Consider the following 19,443-nt stretch of genomic DNA (forward strand, 5'->3'; position numbering starts at 1 on the left):
TTTTATACGCAAGAACATTGAAGGATTTAAGCTCTCGATGTTCCAGCTCGGAACAGTCAGGCCGACTAGATTCAGCAATGCCTCAACTTTAAAATTCTCATCCTTGCTTTAAAATCTCTCAATAACTTTACTTCCGTCGTACTCTTGTAACAACCTCCACAACATTCAGAGATATCTGCGCTTCTCCAATTCTGGTCTCTGGAACAGCCCCAATTTTAATCTCCCCACCATTTGTGGCTGTGCCTTCAGTTGCCAAGGCCTTAAGCTCTTGAATTCCCTCCCTCTCTCCTCCTTTAAGGTGCTCCTTAAACCCTTTTGGTCATCTGCCCTAAATCTTCCTTATGTGGCACAGTGCTAATTATTTTTTCATAATTGCTCCTATGAAGTGCCTTGGGACAGTTTACTACATTAAAGGCGCTATATAAATACAAGCTGTTTTTGGAGTTTCCAGGTTGGAGTTCAATTCTACACTCCCAGTGGAGAGGCACTACAGGCAATGCAACTAGTATTGCTGCCTTTGGATTCAGGAGAGGAACAGCCAAGGCTCCTACACTGATCCCTACCTAGTAATCCATATAAAATAGAATCAGAATATGGCACAGAAAGAGCCCACTTGGCCTATTGTGTCGCACTGGCTGAAAAACGAGCCACTCAGCCTAATCCCACTTTCCAGCATTTGGTCGGTAGCCCTACAGGTTACAGCACTTGGAGATGCATATCCAGATACCTCTTAAATGATTTTTCTGCCTCTACTCCCCTTTCAGGCAGCGAATTCCAGACCTCCACAGCACTCTGGGTGAAAAAAAATATTTCCTCATCTCCCATCTAATCCTTCTTCCAATCACTTTAAATCTATGCCTCCTAGTCACTGAAATCTCTGCTGAGGTAAATAAACCCTTGCCATCCACCCCATCCAGGCCCCTTGCAATTCTGTACATCTCAATCAGATCTCTTATCAGCGTCCAAAGCAAACAATCCCAGCCTATCCAATCTTTCCTCATAGCTGCAATTTTCCAGTCCTGGCAACATCCACGTGACAAAGGCCAGGTCAGGTTCTGCTGTAATGCACTCCACGACAATCTACCCTGACACTTGGCTGGGCATAGAAGATTGTGACTGAGTGAGGTGCTGGAGAAGGGGTTGGATCTCAGTGGGTATCAGTACCCTCAGGGGGAGGTGGAGGAGGAATAAGAAAATGCAATGAGGGTTTTATGGAGCTGCTTTATCCTTCAATCATTCTCACTGACTGACACTCAATACGGAGAATTCCAGTGCCAAGTGTGGAGGCTACTGGAGCAACAGGGAGAGGGGTAAAAATAAATCTAAATTCAGAATTTGATTGGCTGCAAAATGCATAAATATAACTGGGAAAAACACAAAATCAGGAATCTGGTTTCCTACCTGTCTATCTCTTCAAGCTTTTCATCAATAATTGGTCCCATTTGTTGGCAGACATCTGGAAGTAAAGACACAGACAGGTCATTTGTCAAAACTGGAACAAAGGAGAACAAGTAGGTCAGCACTTAGCTCACCCTTCACGATACCAGGAGTTTAAATCCATACGGCATGAGGCTTGCAAACTCAAGGACAATTCATAACTTTCCAGTTCATTACTGTGCATTGACAAGCCTGGTGCTTTTTTTTTTTGGATGGTTTAAAATTAAAAGGTGAATTCAGCAATCCTCACCCTATCCATTACACAGAGCAGCTTCATAATCAGTCCATCCGTGAGACAGTTCTGCAGCAAAGTCATATTGGAGAGGAAACGTTAACCCTGTTTCCTTCTCCACAGATGTTACCAGGCCTGCTGAGCTTTTCCAGCACTCTGTTTTTATTATCTATGAGACAGAGCAGCTTGGTTCTCACCTTAGCTATTAATAAGGACAGCTTCGTACATACTATGGGTCTGTACACCCGGAACTGTTGGTGCCAGCACCCAATATAAAGGACCCAATATAAAGGCAACCATATGGAACCTGTTTATTTGGTTTCTATTTCAAATCATTCAATCTTTCCGAAGGCAACAGCACAGGGAACTGAGCTGTTCAAACACCTGCAATGTTGCAATCTCTGTTTTGGTGCAGACTGGGCAGAGCTAGTGTTCAGTACTAGGCCCAATCGACCCTACAAAGTCCTCCTCACTAATGCATGGGAACTTGTGCTAAAATTGGGACAGCTGTCCCACAGGCTATTAAACAATAGCCTGACATAGTCATTGACAGAGAATCATACCTCATGACCAATGTCTTAGACTCTTCCATCATCCTGGTTATGTCATGTCTCTCCAGCAGGACAGACCAACAGCCGGAGATGTCAGGAGCAAGTGACTTTGGGAGTCCTGACTCTGGACCCCATGACGTCTCCTGGCATCAGATCAAACATGAGCAAGGAAACTTCCTGCAGTTTATCAGCCACGCACTCCCCACCCTACTTCCCGGCTCAATTGATGAATCCATGTTGAACACCATTTGGCAGAAACACTATGAGCATCATGGGCACAGAATGCAATCTGGATGAGAGACTTCAATGACTCTCACCAAGAATAACTCAGTAGTACAAGTGTTAACCAAGTCCTGAAGGCCATATCTGCCAGCTTGGGCTTACAGCAGGTGATGAGAACACCGGCACAAGGGAAAAAAATGATTGGCCTTACCAATATACATGGCACAGATGAATCCGTCCATGACAGCACTGGTAGAAGTGACCACCAGACAATCCTTACGGAGACAAATACTGTGGCTACAAGAGCAGGTCAGAGGCCGGCAATTCCGCAACGAGTAACTCATCTCCTGACTCCCCAAAGCCTGTCCACCATTTACAAAGCACAAGTCAGGAGTACAATGGAATACTCTCCACTTGCCTGGATGAATGCAGCTCCAATACTACTCATGAAACTTGACACCATCCAGGATAAAGCAGTCCATTTGATTGGCACTAAATTCACCACCTTAAACATTTACTCCCTCCACCACCAATGCACAGAGGCAGCAGTGTATACCATCTACAAGACGCACTGCAGGAACTCACCAAGCCTCCTACCACAGCACCTTCTAAATCTGTCATCTCTACCACTTAGAAGGATAAGGACAGCAGATGCATGGGAACATGACCACCTGCAAATTCCTCTTCCATCCTGACACGGAACTATATTGTTCTTTCACTGTAGCTGGGTCAAAACCCAGGAATTCCCTTCCTAACAGCATTGTACCTACACCACACAGACGACAGTGGTTCAAGAGGCCGCTCACCACAACCTCCCCAAGGCAACTAGGGACATGCAATAGATGTTGCCTTGCCAACGACACCAACATCCCATGAATGTATTAAAAAAGCCACAGTATATTCGAAGCCTTTACCAACACCACTTGCAGGTAATCGCTTTATCATTTTAAAGGGCGATCAATGGTTGAACACAACTGCAGCTCAGTATTTTCATTCACTTAAAATAAATGTTAGTACATCATCAGCATAGTGGAGCTGGTTTCAGTAAACATAGGGAGCCACTCACACCAACCACCCACAATGGGTACTGCATGACGCATGGCAGAACCTCTATAAAGGTCACGCTCTATGGACAACAGTGAGAAAGAGGCAGAGTGAAAGCACGTTTAAAAGAGCTGCATCAAGTGTTTAAAATAGTGAAGGATTCAAATAGAGAAAAAGAGAAACTGCTTTCAGCGGCTGAAGGGTTGATAACCAGAGGGGACCGATTTGAGGTGATAGCCAAAAAGCCAGGAGACAACATGAGGAAAAACGATTTTAAGCGACAAGTAGTTAGAATTTGGAATGCACTGCCCAATGGGAGTCTGGAAACAGATTCAATAATAGCTTTCAAAAGGATGTTGGATAAATATTTGCAGGGAACAAGATTGTAGGAATATGGAGCAAAAGCAGCAAGTGCGACTAACTGGATTGCTCATCAAAAGAGCTGGCGCAGACTCGATGAGCCAAATGGCCACCTACTATGCCATACTATTTCTTGGTTCTATTAAACGAGGAGCAAGAAGAAAAAGATTTATCTGTGGATTGCGTTTGCAGATAACGAAACCAGCGTTGATGTTCATGGTCTGAGGCTGGTTACCTTCTAGATGTAACAGTTCTGCCGAGTCAGGCTGTTGATCAGTAGGAATTGCATTTTGAAGCAACTGCAATACCTGGTCCATCTTTTCCTGCAAAAATATATAATTTTTTAAAAAAGCTGCAACATTAAAAACTGTGATAGCAAGTAATCTGAACTCAGTTTTTTAAGCAGACACATATGGTGCTGAAACTTCTTGGGCTGTGATACCCTGTCACCTCTCTAACATCTGGTGCTGCAAGGATATTCCAGAATGCAGACGTGGCTGCTGTGCTAATTAATTATCTAACAATGTACCCCTTACTTGAAAATATCTCCCATTTCATTCCTAGAAATACTCTCCTGAATAACTTTTCGGCTTTTAAAAGTCTGGCTTGGCATCATTTAATCACTGCTTCTTGACTGAAAGGAAAAGAATTTGCACTATGTAGCAAACCGATTCACAGGAGGAGATAGTAGGACAGGTGACCAAAAATTGATCAAAGAGGTAGGCTTTAAGGAGCCTCTTAAAGGAGAAGAGGAAGGCAGAGAGGCTCAGGGAAGGAATTCCGGAGTTTGGGGCCTAGGCAGCTGATGGTAAACCTGCCAATGCTGTAGAAAAGGAAATTAGGAATGTGCAAGAGAAAAAGAGGCCACAGCTGGTGGAATGCAGAGCATCCTACCGACAATCACCATCTAGGCTCACCCAGGAGAGTGGCCCAGATAGGTGGAATACTGGCTGCATCCAGCGGGAGTCTACCTCCATGGGAGGAGAGAGAAAATGGTGAAGAGAGCGAAAAAGAAAAGCACTGAAGCCTCAACAAAATCCACTTACCTCATCGATATAAACTGGCTCAGGCTCTAAAGGTTGAGTGTCTTGTACAGTTGTCTCTTCTGTCACGACAACCTTCTCTATAGTCAAAGCAGAACAAATGGATCCCCATAAATAGTTTCACATATGCCTTTAAGCTTGCATACACATTCAATCGTGCTCTGTCACATAACAATGCTACTTACATCACAAACTCCCAGTTCCTCTCTCAGATCAAAATGAATCACTGGGTAGGATTTTTGTAATTGGCTATAGCAATTGGTAAGTATCTAAAAGCAGTGTGCAGTTCTGTCCTTGAGGGTACATCAGGACACAGAGCAAAGAACAAAGACCTACAAAGTTTGGTCCTTATCAGCCTGGCACTGATGGGTAAAGAGTCAGGGAGTGGGACTTTTCAGACTGAAAAGTGGGCGCAGATTCATGGGCCAAATGGCACCCCCCAGTGCTGTCCTACTCTATGATTCTTCCCATCCATCAGCTACACAGCAATACCACAATGACAATACTTCATGACCCTTGCAGCCTCACTAAAGATACCAAATTTAACCTTGAAAAGACAAAAGGATTCAAAAACAAAACCCGCGAACTCCCAAGTTTAAAATAGTCTCAAATTAAAACACTTCATTTTCTCCCTATTCCAGTCGAAAAGTAACAATAACCCTGAAGGACCAGCAGCAAACATACGAAGACAAATCTCAGCACAGCCTGCTACCTGAATGAATGCAGACTCAGAAAGGGAACAGGATGGAGGGGGCAGGGGGGGTGGGGAGATGGCGTCATAAAGGTATTTTGTTTAATCAGGAACTATTTCGACATCTACCCACCATCCTCATCAGACACTGTTGAAGTACCTTTGATACCAAAAACCTCTCAGAACATGATTTGAATCTTCCTGGAGCCAGTTAATGAGCATCCTCTTGAAAATAAATTCTGATCTGTATACACACCATCACACGAATCAAGTGCATGGCAGCAGGAACAATTTCTTTAAAACAAGGTACATCGGGTTGCTGGGAAGGACAGTGGCAATTAGGCCACTGTGCAGTTAAGGAATAGCTAGAAACTCCAAAATGAGGAGAGCAGGATTGGTGCAATGAATGGACATGAACATAATAGACTGAATGGTTATCTTCATTCAGTTCCTATGTTCGTCCTGTGGTTGTTATTACTGAACAGTTTTCTCTGCCTCCACGATAGTTCACTCAAACTATGACACCTACTAGCAGCTATGCCACTTAGCAAGGCAAAACAGATGGTGGAGAGAGGGGGAGAAGTTGCAGGGCAGTAATCTAAACATGGACATTAGTTCACAACATAAGCTATGAGTGAAGCTTCAGTAGTTTAGCAACCAGTGATTAAGCTGCTGGTTTGGAATACTGTCCAATGTTCTGCCAAACATTCCAAAAACAGATCTTAAAAACATACACACATTGACACTGTGTCTTTCGCTGCTGTTGAATTTGAGGGTACAGATAAACACCCAGGTAAAGGATATCACCATGCTTTACACTATTAAAACCAAAAGAACATTTCACCAATGATGTACTGACTTTGGAAGCTTAGATATTAGCCATTGCTCTATGATGTTGGCTAACACTGCATTTCACAAATACAAGTAGAAAATGCTGGAAATACTCAGCAGGTCTGGCAGCATCTGTGGAGAGAGAAACAGAGCCAACGTTTCAGGTTGTAACCTTTCATCAGAACCTGTACAGAATCAGTTCTGACCAAAGGTCCTCAACCTAAACTTTAACTCTGCTTCTGGCTCCACAGATGCTACCTGATTCACTGAGTATTTCCAACATTTTCTGCTTCTTCATTCATATTTCCAGCATCTTCAGTATTCTGCTTGAATACTGCATTTCATGAGATAGTTACAGATGATGGCAGCAACAATGCCAAAATTGACCTCAGCAGAGGGGGTTTAGGAGAAAACGGGAGATGAGAAAGTCGGGCTGCTTGATTGATACCAGACAAAACAGCTGTGATATTCCTCTCCATCTCTCCCAAAGTTGATCGCCAGCAACAACTTGTATTTAAATAGCACTTTTAAAAGCGTTTCAAGGCTCTTCACGGAAGTATTAAACAAAACGTGACACTGAGCCATACAAGGAGATAGGTTTTAGGGAACATCTTAAAAGCATCTTAAAGGTGGGGAGGGAGGTTTAGAGAGGGGGAATTCCAGACCTTAGCTGAAGGTACATCTGCCCATGGTGGAGCGATTAAAATCAGTGATGCTCAAAAGGCCAGAATTAGAGGGGCACAGAGGCTGGCTTAGAGGGTCACAGGGGGTTAGAGATACAGAAAGGGGTGAGGCCACGGGCTGAGTTGGGGGGGGGGGGGGTAGATTTGAAAACAAGGAAGAGATTTTTTTTGTTAATTGAAGGTATTGCCAGACCAGGAGCCAATGTAGATCAGTAAGCAAAGACGATAGATGAATGGGCCTTGGTGTGAATTCGGGTAAGGGCAGCTGAGCTTTTGGAAGAGCAACTTTTGAGCATGTGGGTTTCTTTCATTCTTTCATGAGATGTGCACGTCACTGGCAAGACCAGTATTTGCTGCCTATCCCCAAATGCCCTTGAACTTGGCTTGCTGGGCCATTTCAGAGGGTATGTAAAAGTCAACCATGTTGCTGTGTATCTGGAGTCACATGTAGGCAAGACCAGGTAAATTCAGCAGATTTCCTTCCCTAAAGAACATTAGTGAACCAGATGGGTTTTTACAATGATCGATAATAGTTATGGCCACCATTACTGAGACTAGCCTTATATTCCAGATTTATTAATTGAATTTAAATTCCACCAGCTGCCATGGTGGGATTTGAACCCCTGTCTCCAGGACATTGGTCCACTGACATTACCACAATGCCACCATTTTCCCATAAAAGGGCTGGAGAATATCTGAGATAAGCACAATCGTATATTGCTTGATGTAGTCAGGGATCACAAGGCAGCAACCAGGAGTGCGAACCCTGAATTTTTGCCCCTGCTTCCTTGGAGCAGTTGGACAGAGGTCAACCATAACATTTTTGGTGCCCATTTTTGCTCTTTTTTTTAAGGAGAAAAAAACTACAGGTCCTTGCCTCATAGGATCCAACTATCTCAGGATAAAGGATCAGCCATTTAGGACTAAGATGAGAAAAAAAAATCCCCATCACTCCGAGGGTTATGGATGTTTGGAATTCAGTCACCGAGTAGATTCAAAACACAGATTTTTAAGCAGAAAGCAAATTAAGGGATGGGGGATAGGACAGGAAAGTAGAGTTAAGGTACAAGGTTAGCCATGATCTTACTGAATGGCATAGCAGGCTTGTGGGAATGTATAGCCTATTCTCATCTCTTATGATTCCCCTCTTCAATACTGAACAGGGAAGACCTTTCAGTACTTTTGGCAAAAAGGGATCACTGAAATCAAAGCACCAATCACACACAATTCGTCTTTTGTGTTACCTTGGCCATGGGAGGAGTACTCACATCCGACTGGTAATTGACCTGCAAGTCCTTCCACTACATCACAGTGTGCTCCAAAGGATGCATCAGAAGATGCCAAAACAACTGTCTGAAAGTAACAGGTTGAATTCACTTACCTGGCTCAGGCTCTGCACTCAAACTGGTCGATACAAAATTCGAAGGAAAAAGCCCGACTCCTCTTTTTGTCTCTCCTCTCCACCAGTTAGGGTCACTAAACAAGACAGTAAAGTACAAACTGTAACCTCAAGTCTGGATAGTCAGGAAGTTTATGTTACAATACACATTATGAAACCTTAACCCACGTATCCAGCTGTGCTGGCTGTGCTCCTGAACTACAATTTTTTTTCCCCCCCCCCCCCCCTCTATGGCTTTTCAGATGAATGCTCAGATCACATCAATTTTTAAAAGCAAAATCCTGGTTATCTGATTCACTGCCTCTCTAATGAATAGCTCTAAATCTAAAATGCCACATTCCTTGGATTCAAATTTTTATTTAGATAAGAGCTCTCTACAGCGTTACAATATTAAAAGCTCTCATTGGTGATCTAGTATCCAGGCAAGGTGGGGTTTTAAAAACCCTTGTTCAGCACAACTAACTGTACTGCAGTTGGGCAGCCACTTGTTTGATTCAGAATGGGGAGTGTGTTCTTTGAAAACTGAAGAAGTATAGACTCCTTTGAACTGAACCTGATTTCGCCCCCAGAAATGAAGAGAGGTGTAGTTAACTGCAATACAAAATGGCTGTTCACTTTTATTATGGGAACAGTTGTTCGATTTCCAAAGTTTTGATAAATTAAAGGAAAATTCACGGATGTTCTCTATCCAAATCAAGCCAATTCAGTAAGTACACCATGGAGCAAGAGCAGCCAATCTGACAAATACCTATTTCCTCTAGCATTTAATCATAATAAGCTTCATTTCGAGTTAAATAGATCAATTATTTTTTTAATTCCTAAAACTATTAAAGTGTTCAAAGAATCTAATCAACACATGCCAGACAGTGATAGACAGGAACAGAAGGCCATTCAGCACCTTAATTCTATTCCATGATTTAACTAGTTCATGGCTGATCTGTATCATAACTCCACCTATGCATCTTGATTGTGTAAACTCTTAACACCCTTGCCTAACAAAAATCTCAGTCTTGAAACCTTCAATTATCCCTTAGCCGCAACCGATTTTAAAGGAGAAAGAGTGCGTTTCAAATTTTCACTACCTTTTGGGTGAAGAAGAGCTACCTGACGTCGCTCCTGAACAACCTAGTTCGAATTTTAAGGTTATGCCCCCTTGCTCTGGAAAGAGAATAATTTCTTTTTATCCACCCTGAATGTCTTTTAAATGATTAAATGGCTCAGTTAGATTATATAAAATGCAAATACAAGAGTGCTCAATTTGCAAGAAAATATTTGCTAACATAATTATACTCCAATAATGCAGAGCACATCAGATACACTACCAGCCAACATCCACAACAGTCAGTCCATTAACAGGAATAGATTATGAAGCAGTCCAAGCGGCATGCAGAGACATTTGGACAACACTCAGGCTTAGGCTGATAAGTGGCAAATAACATTCACGGCTCACAAATGCCAGGCAATGACCATCTCCAACAGGAGAGAATCTAGCCATCTCCCTTGACATTCAACAACATTACCGTTGCTGAATCCCCCACCATCAACATTCTCGGGGAGATCAGAAACTTAACTACCACACAAGGCACAAGTCAGGGGTGTGATGGAATGCTTCCCCTCCTTGCCTGGATGAATGCAGCTCTAACAACGCTCAAAAAGCTTGACACCATCCAGGACAAAGCAGCCCACTTGATCCACACCCCTTCCACTACCTTCAACATTCCTTCCTTCCACCACTGATGCACAGTGTGCATCGTCTACAAGATGCACTGCAGCAACTTGCCAAGGCTCCTCGGAAAGCAAACCCGTGACCTCTACCACCAAGGACCAGGGCAGCAAACACATGGAAACACCACCACCTGCAAGATTGCCTCCAAGTCATACATTCTGCCGACTTGGAAACATATTACCAATCCTTCACTGTTGCTGAATAAAAACCATGAAACTCCCACCCTAATAGCACAGTGTGTGTACTTTCGAAAGACAGATGGACTGCAGCAGTTCAGGAAGGCAGCTCACCACCACCTTCTCAAAGGCAATTACAGATGGGCAATAAATGCTGGCCTAGCCAGAAACACCCACATCACCTTAACGGATAGAGGGGGAGTTAATGCCAAGATATATATTCCTCATAATTGTGGGCACAGCATCATGTTCATGACCTTCTAAAGTTTGTTTATCACAACCAGCCTAAACCAAGGAAATAAAAAAACCTTAATAAATGTGAAACCCAGAGTTGGAGAGGGGACAAAGAATCCCAGCCTGTGGACTTGGTGGCATGGTGTGGTAGTACACCTTCTGCACAACTCTCATTGGTTAGATTTCCCATTAGGCACAGAACTACAATATCACACCAACCAAATTCGATTCTATCTGGGAATCCACTAAAGAATCACTGGTGTCAGATATTGAGTCATCAAGCCGATGCAGTAAAGGTACTGTGAACAGCTCTTAAACCTATCTCAAATCAAGTAAGGGGGTACACAGTGGACTGTACTTATACCTCTTGCAACTCATAGAATTTACTGCTGATTCAGAAAACAGACAGAAAGAGAAAACAAAATGACTGCTCAGCATTCTACTTAATGAATGCACAATTCAGCAGGAAGGTAAGCCATCTCTGGACTAGGCTGGCGCGATATTAATCAGTAGTCACAAGTGTTTTCATGCCACATCAGGAATGGCAAAGTAAGAATGTGTAAAATGCCATACAAAGTATCGTTGTATATTCACCGTGGTATATTCAACTGCACCACTCTGAAAAGAGCAATCAATATTCCATGTTCCACTGCTTTAATCAGGTGCTGGACAATCTTTGTATTACCAGATTTTCACTCTCTCCATCGACTTCGGAGTTCAATTTATTTTAGATCGATAACGACTGACATTGAAATACCGCCCATACCATAGTAAAACACCCCAAAGTTCTACACAAAAGTGCAATCAGACAAAATCTGACAGACTCCACGTCGGCCAACGTGTCAGCCATGAGTCAGATGGTAGCTCTCTCGCTTCCGAGTCAGGAGGTTCCAGGCCTTAGAGCCTCGAACACAATAATCAAGACTGACACTCGAGCGCTGTACTGAGGAATTGCTGTGTTGTCAGAGATGCAGACTTCTGCACGAGACTGCCCTCTCAGGTGGGTGCAAAAGTTCCTATGGCACTAAGTAGAATAACAGCAGGGGTGTTCTTCCCCAGTGTCTTGGTCAATATTTATCCCTCAATCAACATCGCAAAAACAGATTATCTGGTCATTATCACATTGCTGGCTTGCGGGTGCTTGCTGTGCACATATTGGCTGCCACATTTCCCACAATACATCAGTGACTACACTTCAAAACTACTTAATTGATTGTAACATGCTTTGGGATATCATGCAGTTGTGAAAGATGCTTTATAAATACAAGTTTTTCTTTCTTTCCCTTTCCTTATTTCAGTCTCCCGGGTACTTCTCCTCCTCTCCCTCACTCTCGCTCACATTTCTCTTCCTTTTTTTCTGGTGCTACCTCAGCCTCCACAACTTGTGTTGGAGGCAGCAACAGGCAGGGATTCAGCTAGTGGGGAGAAGCAGCAGTGGACTCCACACCTGGTCCATGGCCAGGAGGGCTGTTGCCATTCCTTGGGGGGAGAGTCTGTGGCTAGTGGACACTGGTACCTCAGCCTTTATGAGCCTGGGCCAATCACTTGAGTTATCTTCCTTCCTCCTCTGCTGATGCAGTACAGAGGCACAGATAAGCGACAAGTCCTTAAGAAGGAAACATTTACACAGCTATGCCATAAGAACAGGGAGTGGGACTAATTGGACAGCTCTTTCAGAGATCAGCACAGGCATGATGGGCCAAATGGCTGTACTGTGCTGTACAATTCTACGAAACAGCTAACTTGCTGGTATTTCAGCTGTACGGTCCATTGCTGGGAATGACCTGGGCACACGCAATTTGGCAGTGAGGACTTAACCAAAACTCCAAGGGGGGAACATCAAACCTCCATTCAGCAGACATCAAGCTTGATAAATCAAGTCATTTCAAACCGTACCTGTCATCTAAAATGGTGATAATTTCTCCAGCTTTAAAAGTAAGCTCATTGTCCTCGACAGCCTCAAAGTCATACAGGGCGCGAACCATGCGAATTTCAGTTCTGTGGCTGTTTGGAGCATTTTCTGTTGACGGGTACAGAGACTTGGTCTCTGTCTGTTGCTGTTTCTGCTCCTGCAAAGAAAGCTCAATAGCTGGAAGAGAAAACAAAAAACTATGAATATTCTGTAACATATGACCCTCCTGCAATTTTATGTTTTATTCTTAAAAAAAGCCGATTCTTGAATCTAAAAACAATTAATTATAGCCTCTTTCGCTCGAGGTCTTTTGTAACATCGATCCATGATATATTAAAAATCTCTCACACCTTGCACACGCTTCAACTTCATGGTGGGAAGGGATATGCTGCACATACTTTTCCCATAATAAAGAAATGCCTATTTTCAAATTTCTTATAGGGAATTGCCTGTGTAAACATGTCACAATGCAATTACATCCTCCCACCAGTGTGGGAGCTGCAGCACTTCATTGGGGTGGGCTACTGCATGTAAAGTTTACCTAAACAGTTTCCATTATAAATGAGAATACGGATTTATAATGATAACATATGTAAAAATAAGGATAGAGTGCATGATTTTAAAATGGTGACCGAATTACATCGTGAGCTTTGGTCCAATTAGCCATTGAAGCTTATTTCCTCAAAAGGATAACTACTGTGCTGAATTTGAAAATATATTTTGTGATGCCCTGCAGCTCTTGCAGTATGTAGAAAGGGCTAGGCTGCCATGGGGTAGGCCTGCTTTTGGGAACTTAGCCATTGTCTGGGAGCAAGGATCATTATTACAAACTGAAGCTCAATAAAACAATACATCCCAGGACCTGAACGCTATTCCATGCTGCAAAGCACTCCCTGTAGCCAGCTAGCAACACATGCAGAGCTCTCAACAAGGCAACTTTATACTTTCCCGCTTGGTCGAAGAAAGCCTATCTTCCAAGAGATCTAAGGTGCCATGTATACGAATCACTGAAATATAGTGGTTAGGTAGGGAAAAAAATCCTGGAGGGCTAGAATATAAAAAGGGGAGGGAGTTTCGTCATGGCTAAACCTAGTCCTGCTTATACCACATCTGGATATATCACGGATCGATGTGTACAATTGCAACAACACAATAAAAAAGTATTACTTGACCTTGGGAGGACTGCAGATTCACTAGTGTTACCAGGACTCCATGGGTTAAATTATGATGCAAGATTACATAAACTAAGCTAGTATTCCCTGGAATATAGAAGGTTATGGGGTAATTTGACTGAGGATTTTAGGAATCTGAATGGGGTAGGTAGAGAGTAAATTATTTCACTGGCAGAGCAAGCTAAGGCAAGGAGGCTTTAAAAATTAGAGCCAGACCATTCAGGAGAAGGGTCAGGAAATGCTTCTTCACATAAAAGGTGCCAGAGGTATGAAAAGCTGCACAAAAAGCATTAGAAGCCAGCTCAATTAATAACTTTAAATTTCTGATCGATAGCTTTTTGCTTGCCAAGGGTGTTAAGGGATATGGAGCCAAGACAGAAGGATACAGGTCAGCCATGATTGCCCCAAATAGTGGAACAGGCTCGAGGGGATGAATGGCCTACTCATGCTCCTATGAGAGGCTGAGGTGGTGAGACAGTCCCATCCACTTTTCTATATATTGCATAGTTTTATTTTCAATCTGTATTTAATTTTAGGTCACTGTCGTCAAAGACAATGGCGCTCCCTGCATGACGCCCTTGAGCTATTCTTTTGGGTGCCTCCTACTTTAGAATTTAAATGTAATTGAGCGTAGAGCCTAAAGCCACACACATCGTTCCAGGCTGATATAACAACTTGCCATGTTGTAACTGTGACATGAAGTTTAACAGTGCACAAACGTGGCAGCAAACTCTCCGAACTTTGCGTTCATTAAGGGAATGAATATTAGCAATGGGACTTTCCCTAGTTTGGCCACCCAGCGTCAGAACTCCCAGGTTAGGTATAGTGTGGCTAGCTGCAGAGCAAAGAGTAACACACCTCACCCAAATTGTATTGAATTGGTGGGCCAACAGGATATTTTCCACACCAGCCGTCTTGTGGTGTTCGCCCAGGTCTCCTGGCTAGTGAGCCCGAGCGTAATTTTGTGTGGGACCATTCCATTACGAAGTGGGTTTGAAAGCAAACCGGGTTTGAAAGCAAGCCAGATTTGAACCCAAGCCTCAGAGTAGAAAAGATACCATGCACTGAGCCAGAGGTCGGCTCTTTTTTAAACTTTTGCTGATCTTCACCCCCAGCATCTGAAGGATGCTGCTTCCCATTGAGGGTACTGACCCCCACAAGTGCCAGGTGCACTCCAGCTCCAAACACGTGTTATTCACGTAAAAACTTCACAAGTGAGTTTCAGCAGCTTATTCAAACTTGGAGGCCATCTTATGCACGTTATTATTTCTGACCCCTGGAAAGTAATCAGGGGCAGGAAACCTGACCAAATTTTAACTGCTCCCATGTGCGAGAACACATGCACGATGCCAACTGCAGCACTCCTTCCAGCCTGTGATCCACTAACCGGACAGATGAGGGTGGGGAAAAGCAAGTCCTTATTGATTTGCATGGCACAGCTACCTGCTTGATAAAGTCACTGAGCCACTATGAGGAGAGAAGCACCACAATAAGTAAACCATTCAACAATCAAGGTTTCTCTCTCTTCCCACTCCTCCTCCCCTCCATGCTGTCAGTCCTGGCTTTTTTTTGAACTCGGGTTCAAATATTAACAAAAATACAATCCTCACAAATTTTAAAAAGCAAAATATTTGTGTTATAATCTCATTCCTTACCTTTAGCTAGATCTACATCTTCAGTATTTCTACTTATTGCCGTTGTACCATTTTTAGATGGATTTGAAGTGCTCTGGCTCTGTTAAAAAAAAAGAACACGTGTGCATTCTCCAACATACATTCTCTGTTCCAGTCTCACAGTCGTGCGGCTTGGCTTCAATGCTGCTTTCTCCTTCTGCAGTATAAATGCTCAGAGATGCTTTTAACTGTACCATGGGTAGGGTGGTCTTTGCAAAAGATATTGCAAAAAAAGCGTGGAAGTTCTAACAGAGCAAGGCCCTATTTGACCCACTGCTGTGGCAGCACCAAGTCCATATCAGAGCTATCTATTTTCATTTTCATCATTTCACTATACCTTTCAATATTTTTCTTACTCTCGTATCTTACTCTCCCCACTGTTCCCCCACCTCCCGCCCCCAAATCTCAATCGATTGCTCCAACAACAGTAAAGAAACCTGACACCCGCCAGGACAAAACAGTCCACTTGGTTGGCACTCTATCCCTCACCTTAAACATTCACTCCCTCCACACCGACACAGTGGTAGCAGTTTGTACTATCTACAAGATGCACTGCTGCAACTCACCAAAATCCCTTCAACAGCAGTTTTCAAACCTACCACATGACACAGGTGCACGGAAAGCCACCGCCTGCAAGTTTCCCTACATGTCACGCACCATGCTGACTTGGAACTACATCACCATTTCTTCTCTGTGGCTGGACCAAAACCCTGGAACTCCCTCCTTAGCAGCACTGTGGATGCACCTACACCACATGGACTGCAGCAGTTCAAGGGAGTACCTCACCACCACCCTCTCAAAGGCAAGCAGGGATGGGCAATAAATGCTGGCCCAACCAGCAACACCCACATTCCATAAAGAAATTTTTTAAAAATCTACCCGGGCCCCAAATTCTGGAATTCCCACCCCAAATCTCTCCACCCCTCTCTCATCTTTTAAGACATTCCTCAAAACATAATGGGGACTATCACCTGCCCTAATATCTCTTTGTGGCTTTACAGTCAATCTTTCTTTGATAACTCTCCCGTGGAACACCTTGCAATGTTTTACTACATTAAACCCTTTTTATTAATACGTGTTATTGCTGTTAAATGTCACTATGAAGGGAGATTGATGAGGGACAGCAGTAAGTGTATAGGTACTTCCTTTTCTAACATTTAGGGAGCTTTGGACAATCTCAATATATTTCTCCCCTTTCAAACCAAGTTGTTGCAGTGCAACACCACCCCCCCCCCCCACAACAAATCCATAACCTCACCGCCCAGAATGACAAAGCCAGCTGCTGCACATCCTCGGAATTAAACACCATCCTAATTTTGGCACGCATCCCCATCCCTTCATGTTGTTGTTGGGTTAAAATCCTTGAACTCCCAGCCGTAGAGCACTGCGGGAATACCTTCGTCACATAGTCTCCAGCAGGACAAGGGGTAAGAATGAGCAATAAATGCTGGCCCTTCTAGCAACACCCACATCCTGCGAATGAACATTTTAAAAAGGTACCTGAGAGCTAGCTGAAGGAAAGGTAACACCATCCTCTTTAAGTGTTTTGATGGTAGCAGCAATAAGACTGAGCTGGGGATCCTTTTGAAACTCCTCCACCCATTCCACCATTAATGCCTTCAGCTTCTCACACACCTTCGGATGAACCTGGGTACAAATAGTAAGATTCAGCTCATCATACTGAGCAGTTAATATGTTAAAAAGCATAAGCTGTATAACCAACTTTCATTGACAACTTTCTCAGTAAACTAATGAGCATGTATTGAGTTTGGTGCATCAATGATCTCAACAGGATAGTAGGTCGCATGCTCAAACCTTGGTCCAATGCAGCTACTAGGAATTGAGGTCAGATGTTGTGCCCAGTTGCTGGCCTGGCCTCAGCCAAGCTTACCAATCCGGCCCATTCTCCAATGTATGTATCTGGAAACTGCATGTGGGTGGGTGGGTGTGTTTATAGCAGGTAAGCACACAGCTTGCAGCTCATATGAACAAGGAGCAGGAATAGGCCAGTCAGCCCCTCGAGCTTGCTCAGTCATTTAATAAGATCATGGCTGATCTGATAGTAACCTGAAATCTGCATCCCGCCTACCCCAGATAACCCATCACCCCCTTGCTTACCAAGAATCTATCCACCTCTGCCTTAAAAATATTCACAGGCTTGGCTTCCACCCCCTTTTCAGGAAGAGACCCACCCACCCACATGCAGTTTCCAGATACATACATTGGAGAATGGGCCGGATTGGTAAGCTTGGCTGAGGCCAGGCCAGCAACTGGGCACAACATCTGACCTCAATACCTAGTAGCTGCATTGGACCAAGGTTTAAGCATGCGACCTACTATCCTGTTGAGATCGTTGATGCACCAAACTCAATACATGCTCATGACCCTCAGAAAAAATGTCACCTCATCTTTGTTTTAAATGGGCGACCACTTATTTTTAAACCGTGACCCCCTAGCTCTCGACTTACCCACAGGAGGGAACATCCTCACCACACCCACCCTGTCAAGATCTTAAATCTTTCAATCAAGTCACCTCTTACTCTTCTAAACAAGCCTAGTCTGTCCAACCTTTCTTTATAAGACAGCCTGCCCATTCCAGGTATTAGTCTGGTAAACCTCCTCTGAGCTGCTTCCAAGCTCGGACCCTGTCATTATGAATGGCCATTTGGAACAGTGTCCCAGGGGCAGTTAGATCCTCCATTCGGGAAAGTAAAGGGCAAACCACCCCCCCCACCCCCCCCCCAACAAAAAAACACAAACAGAACCCCCAGACCTTACTGCAACACTGAATTCGGTGACACACATCTTGTAAATTTAGTCACATAACGCACTGCTCTCACCAGCAACAACTTCCTCCATACTTTCCTGTATTTCTACTTAGAATGTACTGAAATGGGTTATTCAGTCTAACTGCTGCGAGGCTCCTATTTATACATTACACGAGGCTCCTCAAAACCTTTTTCATCTTACCCCATTATTAATTTACCTTCTAATGCTTCCTCCCTCATGTGTCCATGTGGTTTCTCCTCAAATGCATTGATGTTATTTGCCACAACTAATTAAAGTAGCGCATTCACTACTCACTGGGTAAACAGTACACAAGTTGATCCTAACTTCTTTGCTTTTCAATTCTATCCCTCTAGAAACTCCAGTGCTTGGTTTGCTACTATATCACAGTGAGCATGGCTACAACAGAAAGGAATTAAGGCCCGAACTCTGTTCATTATTACCAATGAGTAATTTCCTTTGAGAGGGTAACATGAGTATCAGGCTACAGTAATTTGGACACTGCTAGGGGTATGTGTGCGCCTTTCTTCAATGTACTTGCAAGTGCCAGAAAACGAACAAGAATGAAGTAAAATCTCAACTGCTGCTCTTTGAATGAATGAAGATGGTAGGAGGGAGTTATTATAATGAACGTTTAACTGTTTGGCTGGGGGGGTCTTGGCAGAAAGGCACAAGTGGCCCAGGAAATTTTGGCCTGCTGTAAAATCTAGTAGAGCTAAGTGGTACCACAATTCCATTGAACGTCTGGCATGTGATGCAGACACACCATTACTATGCCCCAAGTTTTCAGGAAGATCCAGTCCATTTTAATAATTATATTTTAAGATTTTTTGAGCTTAACTGAGGATGACATGTTGATTCATCAGGCATGGAATGGTTAAAAAAAAAAGCAACACTCGCATTACAAACTTATGAGTCAATCATTCAGAGATTACCAGAAAGTCAGATTTACTGTACCTTATTATATACAATTAATAAATTTCCAACTTCACTTGTGAAGTCACGAGAACATATTTCTAGATGGAAAATCTTCCCACAGTTCGAGACACAGGCACCTAGTAACTGTAAAATGAGAGAGCAGAGCGAAGAATGTTATTTTCACTTTGCCCATCAGGAACTTATCAGACTGCGAAAAACTGCAAGAGGGCTTAAAAAGAACATAGGACGAGTAGGCCATTCAGCCCCTCAAGCCAGCTCCGCATTACAAGAGCATTAGAAACAAACAAAAATCAATAAGCGTTGAATAATTGGATCTCTGAATAAGATTTAA

At 43.4% G+C, this 19,443-nt stretch overlaps 1 protein-coding gene across 3 annotated transcripts in view; it reads right to left on the reverse strand.

Moving 5' to 3' along the window:
* The window catches only part of stam2 (signal transducing adaptor molecule (SH3 domain and ITAM motif) 2), a 65,228-nt gene that overhangs the window by 23,199 nt on the left and 22,586 nt on the right, over positions 1 to 19,443 (reverse strand). For 2 of the 3 annotated variants that reach the window (XM_041200832.1, XM_041200833.1), the window contains 8 exons: positions 19,131 to 19,235; positions 16,887 to 17,033; positions 15,369 to 15,447; positions 12,526 to 12,718; positions 8,476 to 8,570; positions 4,893 to 4,969; positions 4,082 to 4,169; positions 1,402 to 1,456 (listed from right to left, as the gene is read on the reverse strand). In XM_041200832.1, coding sequence (XP_041056766.1) covers positions 1,402 to 1,456; positions 4,082 to 4,169; positions 4,893 to 4,969; positions 8,476 to 8,570; positions 12,526 to 12,718; positions 15,369 to 15,447; positions 16,887 to 17,033; positions 19,131 to 19,235 — 839 coding nt within the window. The remainder of the gene's footprint in view (positions 1 to 1,401; positions 1,457 to 4,081; positions 4,170 to 4,892; positions 4,970 to 8,475; positions 8,571 to 12,525; positions 12,719 to 15,368; positions 15,448 to 16,886; positions 17,034 to 19,130; positions 19,236 to 19,443) is intronic. The other variant, XM_041200834.1, reaches the window with a different exon arrangement.

This window comes from Carcharodon carcharias, chromosome 12, assembly GCF_017639515.1.
Source record: "Carcharodon carcharias isolate sCarCar2 chromosome 12, sCarCar2.pri, whole genome shotgun sequence".
Lineage (NCBI taxonomy): Eukaryota > Metazoa > Chordata > Chondrichthyes > Lamniformes > Lamnidae > Carcharodon > Carcharodon carcharias.